The sequence below is a fragment of the Nesoenas mayeri genome, assembly GCF_963082525.1.
Source record: "Nesoenas mayeri genome assembly, chromosome: 14".
NCBI lineage: Eukaryota > Metazoa > Chordata > Aves > Columbiformes > Columbidae > Nesoenas > Nesoenas mayeri.
The window spans coordinates 1,609,272-1,620,991 of NC_137556.1; the positions used below are offsets into that span (position 1 = coordinate 1,609,272).

Genomic DNA, 11,720 nt, shown 5'->3' on the forward strand with positions numbered 1-11,720 from the left:
GTCCTGCCTGCGGTTCATGGAGAGCTGGGGCTCTCCTGCCCCAATGGGACCCCCGAAACAGTGTGACACTGCCTGGGACACCCTGTGGGACACAGGCGAGGGACAGGGATGTGGCTTGGGGTGTCCTGCGCTATCGATGCCCAGAGCGCTGGTGCTCACAGGGGAAAACGAGGATGTGTGACTCTGCCTTGGGGAGCTGGAGGGTCCCCAGCCCCACGCAGGGACCACCCGAGCGCAGTTTGGGCCGCGGGCTGTGCTGGCAGCTCCTACCAGCGCTGCCGCAGGAAATCGCGCTGAGAAACGAGCTGAGCTGGGAAACTTCGGAGTTTTGTAATAACTAATAGGTATTTTTCTAACTCAAATAGCAACTTGCCATCAGATGCTTGATAAGAGTTTGCGAGTGTGCGATTGATCCAGGAGCAGCCAGACTGAGAGTAATTTTGTTTGTCTAACTAGGAAATGCCCCAGATGAAGTTAGTGCCACTGACTCAGAAAGACCTTTGCGAGGGATTTGCCAGCGGAGAGCTGCGCCGTTTCCTACCTGCGCTGCTGGCGATGGAGGGCAGATAAGCGAGTGCACGGCGGGACCGCGGCACGGCGGCCTCTGCCCGCGGTGGCCCTGGGGATGGGTCCTCACTGGGATGTCCAGAGCTGCCCCACTGGTCTGGAATGGGGAGTGGTGGGAGGTCCCTTGCCTAAAAGTGATGCTGGAGAGGGGGATGGAGGTGGTGATCCCGTACAGCAGAGTGGTTTCCCTGGTGAGCACGGCTGAAAGCTCTGAAGCTGGAGTTAAATGAACAGAAAATGCTAGATTAACAGAAAAATGTAACCTTTGAGCTACCTGGGCTGAATCATGGTGGAAAACTGCATCACTGTGTGATGGGAAAGTCACCAGTGAATGAACAATTCCCACATCCTTTCCCGAGCTGGGGACGTGGCCCGTGGCGGTGACGGCCCCGTCCCTCGCTGCAGGGACGGCTCTGACCCCCCGTGTCCCTGTCCCTGCCCGCGCTGGGCGGGAGGCTCGTTCAGAGCCCCGCGGTGCCTTTGTCTCGGCCACGGTTCAGGGATGAACCCGCTGCCGTTTTCACTACCAAAGGATGGTGCTTGGTTCAGAAACGTGTCTTCGGTTTTTCTCTGCTGCTGTTCTCCCCATCGTGCTCTGTGGTACGAAGTGTCTCCCCATCACACAAGGATCCCACCTGGGCTCCCGGTGCCGGTGTCCCCGCAGACACCGAGCCCAGGGCTCTGCCGAACGCCACGGCCGGCGGCTCGGCTTTCCCTTCCTTTCTTTGGCCCAAACCGGAGCATCCCGGCACAGCCACCCAGAGCGGGCCACGGGGGTCTCCTGGGCAGCACGCGCTGCCCAGGGCAGATTTTTGGCTGGCGGGGCCGGGGATGTGCTGCAGGTTTCATGCGTTTCTGTTGCCTCCTGCCATGTCTGGTGCTGGTAATGCCGTAATTTATCCAGAGCAAATCCAAGGCTGCAGTTAATGCCCCATCGCATGAGTTTATAGCAATCGCCCAGTTCAACCCCTGCTCACACAGGGTCACAGAGCAGATCACACAGGTGGGTCCAGGCGGGTTTGAATGTCTCAGAGCAGGAGACTCCACAGCCGCTCTGGGCAGCCTGGGCCAGGCTCTGGCACCTCCCAGCAAACAAGTTTCTGCTCATGTTCACATGGAGCCTCCCGTGTTTCAGTCTGTGCCCGCTGCCCCTCACCCTGGCGTTGGGCACCACTGAACAGAGTCTGGTCCATCCTCTGACACCCACTCTGAGCTATTGATCCATTGATCAGATCCCTCTCAGCTTCCCTTCTCCAGCTCAACAGCCCCAGCTCTCTCAGTCTCCTCATCACAAAGATGCTCCAGACCCCTCAGCATCTTTGTGTCCCTCCCTGGACTCTCTCCAGTGATTCCTTGTCCTTCTTGAACTGGGGAGCCCAGAACTGGACCCAGTTCTGCAGATGTGGCCTCCCCAGGGCAGAGCAGAGCGGGGGAACAACCTCCCTGACCTGCTGCTCACACTGTTCCTGATGCACCCCAGGTACTATTGGCCTCTTGGCCACCAGGGCATGTTGGTGACTCGTGGTCACCCTGTTGTCAACCAGAACTCCCAGGTCCTTCTCTGCAGAGCTGCTTCCCAGCAGGTCACCCCAACCTGTGCTGGTCCAGGGGTTGTTCCTCTCCAGGCACAGGACCCCAGACTTGCCTCTGTTGAACTTCATCAGATTTGCTGTGCCCTGTCCAGGTCCCTGGTGTGTCAGCCCGTCCTCCCAGTTTGGTGTCATCAGCAAACGGGCTGAGGCTGCGCTTGGTCTTCTCATCCGGAGCACCGATGAGCAGGTGGAACAGGACTGGACCCAGTACCAACCCCGGGAACCCCGTAACCACAGGGCTGGATCAACCGCTGCAGGTAAGAGGGGAATCGACAGCACAAACCAGGGGCACCAAGAGCTCCTTGTTCAGTAGTTTATTACTTAAGCCCTGAGACACTTTTATAACATCAGTGCAAAGTTGAAATGAAAAAACAAAAAAAAATTAAGACATCCAAATACATGGTAATTTGAATATATTAAATTTTTCATATTGCAAACACTTAAATAGAGGCAAGAACAATAAATTACCAATCAGCACACATTCATTTGTTGTCATGGAAAGGCAATTAGGCAATAATAGTTCCCTAAGAATGAGGTAGCATTATTTTAAATATGATTCTATTCCACAGGACTACTCTTATATAAGTTAAAAATAAGACACCTATTCTGAATACTGGCTTTTCCTTTTTGTTCTGAGTCCCAAGTGAAGGGAAGATTTCAACAGCCAGGACTTTCTGATCTTGAATCTTTAGATTATGCACTATAAAAATAAGTTATTTAAATAAAATATAATAATAAATAAACTCTAGAAGGATTATGCCAATGAGCACCCATTAGAGCTGAAGTTATCCTACAGACTCTCCTGGTTTTTGGTATTAATAACTTAAAAGCCCACGTACAATATAAAAGACATGTTAAAGGGTTCGTTACCAACCCCTCCCGCCCCGGTTTCGCTCTCGGACGCTGCGTTTCCCCAGCTCTGCTCCCACCCGAGCTGCTGGAGCCACTTGTTAGCAACAAATGCATCATTTCAGCCTAGATTTTGATCTCTTTAGGAAGAGAAGGCGATTAAGAAGAAGCCTCCCTTCACTAAGAGGAACAGGAAGCAGATAAGTTGGTTTTGGTTTTGGTAGGCGCTGCAGGAGATGAACGAGTTAAAGCTCGGCATCCTCAGCCGCCCGGTCCCGGCGCGATGCTCTGCGCCTCCCCGGCGATGGGTCACATCCCTCCCGAAGCGCCACATCCATCCCAAGGGGTGGCATCCATCCCATGTCTAACACATGGCACTTGGACAGAAAACCGGGGAGACACCGGGCACCCGCCAGGAAGGGGACACGTCCCATGGCAGCGGGGCCACCCGGGTGCCCGGGGTACCCGCAGGGACTCGCTGTTGGGGTTGCGTAGGGTGCAGTGGGGTTGGAGCAGAGCTGGGGAGGTGCATGCAACGAGGAGCGAAACAAACTCTGCAAAACCGCAGTGAGTCGGTGCCGGCAGGAAGGTGCGCGGCGCCCTGGCCGGAGCGGTGCCCGCGTCACTGCGCGGCCGCGGCCAGGCGCCGGTACAGCCCCTGCGTGAAGTTCCCCAGCTCCGGCAAGAAGTTGCGCAGGTAGATCTCGTTTTCATTGCTCAGCGAGCAGCTCTGGGGAAGGAAAAGTGGAAATACGTTAGAGCTGACAGCAGGATTCAGCAGCTCAGACTGTGGGCAGCCAGGCTACCAGCCCAAGCAGCTGCTTTGTTTCCATTGCCTCTGTCTCCCACATAAATAATTCAGCAAATAATTCAGTTAAGAGCTGTGAGGACGCTGCCCCAGGAGGTTTGGAATTTGTCCTTTGCTCAGGACAAGCACCCGGCCCTTGTGCTCAGCGGGGTGACCCCCATGGCCACCGGCCCGGGGTGCTCAGGGTGCTCAGCCTCTTCCCACAGAAGCAAATTATCCTGCAGCACCACGTGGGTCTGCAAAGCCCAGGTCTGGCCCCACGCAAGGTAACAAACCCCAGAGTGATGGGTCCTGCGGGTGCATCTGGGGAGCTGGCACCGAAATGGGGCCGGCGGGGGCACACGGGGGGCAGGAGCTCAGCTCCTCCTTACCCTGCTGCCGTGCAGGCTCTGCAGGTTGATGATGAATGGCTCATAGTCGTTCTTGCACTTGGTGACTTTGGTGAGCGCGGTGGCAGCCTGGCACAGCAGCTCCTGCTCCGACAGCTGGTGAACACAGGGGAGGAGACATTATTAGAGACACGGAGTTGATTTCAGTTCATGCAACTTGTCCAGGGCTGGTTGGAGATGACTTCCTATATTACTTTCAATTTACAGCTGCAATTGCAGCCCCATGTGGTGACTCGGCCCCTGGGCTGTCCCCAGAGATCAGGGGAGCTGGGGACAGAGGTGGCGGCTGGAGGCAGGTCCCTGGGCACAGCGGCATCGAGCCAGCCACTGGCACTTGAGCAGCTCCTGCTCCTTGACTAATGAAGCTGCCTGTGCTACGTGGGCTGTGCACCACGGCGGGGAGGCTGCTGGCTACGGCTGTGTTTATTATCAATGTGTTTTCCATCTATCTCTCCATCATCTGTTACCTTTCGATCCGTGAAGGCGACCTGAGCCACTCGGGTGTCATTGCAGGGAACCTGGAGAAGCGACACAAGGGGGAGTCATCATTAGGAGACCTTCATTACGAGACTGTCCCCAAGGAGCCACCAGCTGTGCCCTCCCCCAGGATGGGACACCATGTCCCCATCCCTCTCCGGTGGGACACGGCGCAGATGCACCCGGGTGCTGCCACCACCGAGATCCGTCTCTGAGCAAGTTGTTTCAAACCGGAGTCCTGGGCAGCTGGTTTGCACAGGTTTGCGCAGCACTGGCAGGGTGTTTGGGGAGGGGCAGAAGGGTCCCCAGGTGCTCAGTGGGTGCTATGGACCAGCACAGAGCAGGGACCCCCTGCAGCTGGCACAGAGCTGGGCCACCATGTCCCTGTCACCACGCTGCCCCAGTCACCGCGACACAGCTCTGTGCGGCACGGAGGTCTGGGGGAGGGTGTCTCATTCATCAGCATTTTTTTCTGCAATGTGCCCAATGTCAGGTGGAAAACTTCACCTGAGCAGCCTCTTGTACCACCAAGTCAAGCCCTGAGCACCTGAAGTCTAGGATGAAATGGGCTGGGGTGCCCAAAGCACCAAGGAACATCATCATTATCATCATGATCACCATCAATAATGTCCCCCTGATTTGTGAGCAAAGCGAAGCCGGGAGATGTAGCGGAATTTACCTGCGCTCCGGAGTTGAGCTGCTGGATGCGTTGGGTGATCTCCGACAGCTTTAGATGGGGAGACATGGTCATCGGCGGCCGGGAGGAGCCGAGCTGGAGCAGGGAGAGGAGAGCGAGAGCAGCCTTGAGCGGGGGCAGCATCCTGGCCCGCGGTCCCGAGCGGCTGGGCTGGCTGGCCGGGGCCTCTCTGCCCGGCTGCTCGGCTGCGCCCCGCTTTTATATCCCCGGGGGCTGCCAAATATAGGTGTCTTCCTGTGCTGAGCAGGCGAGACGGTGGGAAGTGCCGTTCGCCCCAAAGAAGGGCATTATGTAATGACGGTGAAGACTTTTGGCCTTTAACCAACGTTATCAGTTATTCAGCTACCATGCAGATTTTAATCACCTAATTGATAGATGAAGAGATACTGGGATGACAAGTTGAGAATTTCTCTTTGATGTTTGAGGATCTATTTACTATGGGGCATGTTTGTATTGTTCTGCATGTGGAAAACCATGAATGTGTGAGTGACTTAGGTCAAGCCATGATCTTGTGTGCATATGAAGAGCTGCCGAAGCTTTTCTTGTCTCCACCATGCAGAAGAGAAACAGTTTTGCAGAATGACCGGCTCTGGGATCGTGTGGCTGGATCCCGGCTCCTGCCCAGGATGTCCCTGTCTCACAGGGGTGACAGGACCCCAGCAAGACTCCGGTTGAATTTGGAGGCATCTCCCTGCTGTGCAATGGGAGCCAGAGGTGGCCCTGCCATCCAGGTGGGTTTGTGCCCAGGTGCTGCATCCCAATCATTTGCTATTGTATTTTCCCTCTTACATGGAGGACCTGTCCTCCCACACAGCCCATTCCCCCAGTGGCAGCCCTGGGGACATGCTGGGACCATGGTGCCCTGCGCCACAACCCAGCCCTTGCTGGTGGAAAAGGGTATCACAGGTGATGGCCATAATGCCAGCAGCTGCTGCAAGCTCAAGTAGCCAAAGTCAGATTCGAAAGAAAAGAAAAACCTCAAATCGTTTATCAAGATGTTAAACATCTGCAAAAAAAACAAAAAAAATGCTCTTGCATGTAAAGGAAGAGGGGGTTTTCTGCTGTGTGGGTGTTTGGGTTTTAACTAGGACTTGCTCAGCTCGGTAGCACGTATCCCTTCCTGCAGTGACAGCTCCTGCAGCGCCCGGCTCGGCTCTGCGTCTCTCAGCTGGTGCTGTGCCCACGGGCCGTGACGTCCCACGCCATCCCACACTGTCCCCTGTCATCCCACGCCACCCTGTGGCATCCCCCGCTGTCCCATACCATCTGTGCCATCCCATGCCATCCCGCACCACCCCATGGCATCCGCCACTGTCCCATACCATCTGTACCATCCCACGCCATCTCGCACCACCCCATGGCATCCCCCGCTGTCCCATACCATCTGTGCCATCCCACGCCATCCCGCACCACCCCATGGCATCCCCCGCTGTCCCATACCATCTGTGCCATCCCATGCTGTCCCACGCCATCCTGTAAGGTCCCATGGGGTCTCACGCCATCCCGTACTGTCCCATGGGGTCCCATGCCATCCCGTACTGTCCCATGGGGTCCCATGCCATTCTGTACCATCCCATGGGGTCCCACACTACCCAAGAGAACATCAGAGAACCAGCAGTAACTGGTGCAAACCGCCATGTCCTTGAGCAGAAAACCAGACACTGACCCACAGTTATTTCCCACCACGGCTGGCCAGTGGTGCTGGTGGGAATTCTAGGCGGAGAAACTTGGCTTGCAAAAATGGGTCATTTTTTCCGCAGATACTTAAATGCCTTTTTCCAGGTGCTGCCGCGAGCGCGGGTGAAGCGGCTGGTGCCGGCAGCACCTCCTGCTCTGCTCTGACACCCCCGCGGGGACAAACCCCTTCCCGGGGAGCCCCAGACTTCTGCTGCTGCCCGCTCACAGGTGCGGCAACACTAACAAGTTGTTCAATGAATTTATAAAACGTAGAAACAAGTTTAAACCTTGGGTTTTTTTCCGTGCTTTTCAGCGCAGTCAGGGTTGTGCGTGGCCTGGGGAAGGGCTGAACCTGACATTTCAAACAAACTCCTTCCCATTTCACTGTGTTCTTTTTCTACAGGGAGACCAACGGCTGCAGTGGCAGGACCGGGCTGCAGCGCTCCCGTTTAGTTGGTTTTATTAGCCTGGAAAAGCTTGCCTTTCTTGGGAAAAAAGATGGTGATGATTCCCAATCATCGAATTTCCTGCAAAATCGAAAGGATGGGCCAGAGCCAGACGGGAGCCGGGAGGTTTCCCATCGCGCACAGTGGGAGGGAGGAGCAGGAGCTGGTGAGTGTCCAGGGCAGCACAGCTCAGTGTGTGTGTCCGTCTGTCCCAAGGCTGGTGTCCCCACATACCCTGAGCCGTGTTGCCACAGGGAGATGCACCGTGTCCCCGGGGGTGGCACCTGCGGTCCCGTCCCCTGTGCCCTGGTGGTCCCGGGGGCTGTGGGAGCCCTTGGGCTGAGCTCACCCTGTTCTGCAAACCCGGCGTGGAGAGCATCACCTCCCCCAAAGACAGATACAATCATTCCCCCAAACTATTGATACGGTATGGTGAACCCGATGATGGGAAAAGCTGATATGTATCGATTTGGCTCGTGTGGGTGGAAGAAGATAGCTAGAAAGAGGAGCCCAGTTCTGAGAAACAGCGTTGAGCTGGGGGCTCAGGCGGGAGGCGGCGCGGGACGGGGGATCACAGCCCTTCGGGAGCATCACTGACCCCAAGGGAGCCCAACTCGCTCGTTCAGAGCGTCTTTGGCTGCTCTGGGCGTTAAACTGAGCTGTAATTGTGAAATAAGGGAAATTTCTGCCTGCGCATCAGCCCCGGCGCTGCTGGCCGAGCTGCCCTCGCCCAAGGGAGGGGACACGTGCAGCCGGGACTCCGCGTCCCTGAGCTGCTGGGTGAACACAGGGCCCCGAGTGTGGGAATTGGGGCTGAACTGGGTCTCCTCATCATAGAAGAGCTGGTTGTGCCTCCAGCTGTGGCCAGATGCAGGACACAAGCAGGTCCTGGGGGTCCAGCAGCTGGGGGGGAGCTGCTCCTGACCCCACTCACACCCCTTGTTCCTCACGGCCCATTTAAACCACTCCAAGTCAGTCCCAAACCAATTCAGAAAAGCACTGAAGTGGTTCATTTGGGTGCTGCAATTTTCCCCATGAGGCTCCTTTTGCTGGGGGGGCGCGGGCACATACTGGGCTGGCACTGGTCGGACCATTCTGCAGCTGCAGCTCCGGTTGGTGCCACCAGCAAACTGAGGAACCAGCCACAGAGACCCTCAGTGCGGCTGAAACCGGGATTTGGGGTTGCTCTGCTTCCAAAGCCATGGCTTTGTTCTCTTTCTTCCTTTCCCATGCCCGAAGCCAAGGTTGGTCGCCCACAACCATCACACCGAAGAGTTGCTGCGCAGGCTGGGGCTGCGGCCACGGCCAGCACGGGACGGCACCGGTGGCCACGATGGACTCGATGGAGAGACACAGGTACGGCCGGTGGGTCAGTGGGGTTTGCGGGCGCCACAGCTCCCTGCGCAGCGTCCCCTCCGCTCTGCGGGGAACGGGAGAGCTGCGCTCCCCAGTGCAGCTGGGCTGAATTTGTGCCTTTCCAGGTCAGGCAGCAGCAGCTGTGGTCCCCACGGCCAACCCAGCTGTGCCGAGTTGGGGGTTTTGTGTGGGGACAAGAGGGGATCGTGCAATTAAGAAACAATGTCAGGACTCATCAGGTCCAACGGTGCTTTAATTGAGATGATATAAACATCTCCAGGTCTCTTCTGTCATTTTGGAGGGCTGTGCCCTGTAGGTAATCCTCATTGAGAAGCCACAACACCTTTTCCAAGCCGTTTGCTCATTTGTGCTGTTCCCTACTCTCAGAAGATGGTGAAGAAATTAAATGAAACATTTTATAACAGGAAAACCCCCCTAAATGTGGGTCACCATGTAATGTCTAGCATCAGCACATGTAATAATCTCTTAAATCAGCGGTCGAGTTTACAAACTGTGAGCGTTTCAGGCGCTGCTGGGACACCAACCAACCTGCTCCCTCCAGCCCGTGGCGGGGAAAGGTGGGCAACATACACCAATTCTGCTGTTCTGCATAAATCAAATTACACAGAATAGTGGGACGAAGGAGAATTTTTCAAATTGCTTCATATTTCCCAAAGGTGCAACCTTGCAAAGCACAGAATAAGCGCTGTCAGTTTGCCCCGGGGCGGGGGGGCAGCAAACAAACTGTCATACTGAAATAGATTAGAAATGATATTTAGTGTGACATTTAAATGCTGTCATCAGAGTTACAAGGAGATATTAAAGGATTAAGCTTTTTGAAAGCATCGTGTATATTTATTGGTTTGGTTTGTGGTCTTTATTTGTAGCTAATTAATAACTTTTTCTTCTTTTTTAATTTTTAGCGCATGCAAAAGGTTTTTGCCTAAAACGCAGCGTGCGGGGGGAAATCTGGACCCCTCCGCATTAGGAAGATGAAGGAGCGGCTGCTCCTGGGACTGACACGTTACATGTTCTGTAAGTCACTTTCTTACTTCAGAAGGTCAAAAAGTAATTTTGTTTGAAAAAAATAATTAAAATAAACAATCTTGCGTGGTGTTTTAAACACTCGGGGTGCTTTGGGCCAAGCGGCTGTCGCTGTAGCAGTGCCAGCAGTGTCAGCAGCCAGCATGGTTTGCTATGGGGTCAATGAGAGCGAACGGAGCATCAGAACTTTGATGCATTTCCCCCCCTCACTATTAATGCAAACTCCACTTTGAAACAAGATTGGTCACACAGGGATGTCCATAAGGCCATTATTGTTTCTCATGGAAGGAGTTACCGCCTTGCTTGCTACAAGTGCAGATAAACTGGAAATAAGGGGTGTCGCTGAAGCAATCAGTGCTGTGGCACAGGGGGAGGCCGGTGACCGCGGGAGCGCTCGCTGCTGCAGTCACATACACTGATTGTTACGGGAATGTGTCTAAACTTATTTCTAATTGTCTTTTTTGGTTCTTGCAGCACAGCATGTCTGAACCTGTCTGGTGAGGGGGTGTGGGGCCGGGTGCTGTGGAGCCGCTCTCCTGCGCTGGAAATTGCCCCCTGTGCCAACCGGGACAGCAAGAGAGGAACCAGGTTCTTCACCGCTGTGTCACCTGCAATAGATCTGCCTGAAAACACCTCTGGTGCTGCGCTACACACGGCCTGGAACTTCAGCATCACGTAGGGTGACAACCTCGACAACCCCTGCAGCACCTCGGGAGTCTCGTGTCCCACTGTTGGCTACAGAGGAACCTGTGGATTATTCAAGTGAAAGGTATGAAAAAAAATACATGGATTATTTTTTGCAATTTTAATACTATTTGGCATAGGAGAGGCCAGTTTCCCACCACATTTTCTGTATTTTTTTTTTCCCCAAGTTTCATCCCCAAAGTGTGTGTGTGTGTGTGTGTGTGTGAGGATAAACTCCACAGCTGGTGAACAAAGGGCTGATGGATGCAAAAATGTGCCCGAACTATAGAGGAATTGCAAACCATGGCTTTAACTCGGGGGAAAACCAAAACCCCACAGAATTCACAAAGGTTGGAGGGTTGCTACTGAAGATCGTGTAACTCTTCACGAGCTGGGACGTCTGCATCATGCTAAAAGGAGCAGGCAGGGCAGGAAAATCTGAAAATTCAGAGTCATTTTTTTTCTGGTGATGATATCTTTAAAAAAATTCCCCTTCAGGAAGTCGAACTAGAGTCGGCGAAGCTTCTTGTTTAAAACTGCAAACGTAATGCATGTTAGCAGCATTTTCCTTTGCCTTCTCCTCCCGCCTGCCCCTGGGTGGTGTTAATTGCTTTTTCAGGGGATTGCTGCGACAGCTACGTAATTGCTAGGAAGTGCCATTCATGCGCTTATCTGTGAGCGGTTTCCCGCTGACTGGGGCTGCCCTGACTCTGGTGACTTGCTGGTTCAGAAAATTCAGGTGGAAATCATCCTGGGTTCAATGGCCCCGCTTCCCGCACCGCTGCCCGGCCCCGCTCACAGCAGCTCTTCACCCCGCATGTAACAGGATCCCCGCGTTGGAGCGGCAGCAACGCAGCGTGCGGTGTTCTCAGCCTCATTTCTGTGCTTGCCCAAGACAAAATTTCCTGATGTTACTGAAATTAAGGTGTTTTTCTGGGGTTTTGTTTTCATTCTGCTTTAAAGAGTCTTTAAAATTGAGCTTGGGTCATACACTGTGTGTTAGGGAGGTTCAGCCACTGTTGCCTGCAAGGATTTAAAGCATCCAAGTGCAGCTTCTGCTTGTGGAGTCATAGCCAGTATCCAGAGCTCAGGGTAGAAGAGGAGCCCCCTTGGTTCTGAGGAACCAGACACCCA

General features: G+C 54.4%; 1 protein-coding gene across 1 annotated transcript; it reads right to left on the reverse strand.

Moving 5' to 3' along the window:
* Positions 1-3,630: 3,630 nt before the first annotated feature.
* Positions 3,631-5,502, reverse strand: LOC308045791 (uncharacterized protein; the record flags this gene model as incomplete). The annotated part of the gene is made up of 4 exons (XM_080353300.1): positions 3,631-3,738; positions 4,188-4,301; positions 4,673-4,723; positions 5,362-5,502. 4 exons carry the CDS (start codon positions 5,500-5,502, stop codon positions 3,631-3,633), a joined length of 414 nt encoding a protein of 137 aa, XP_080209426.1.
* Positions 5,503-11,720: the final 6,218 nt, after the last annotated feature.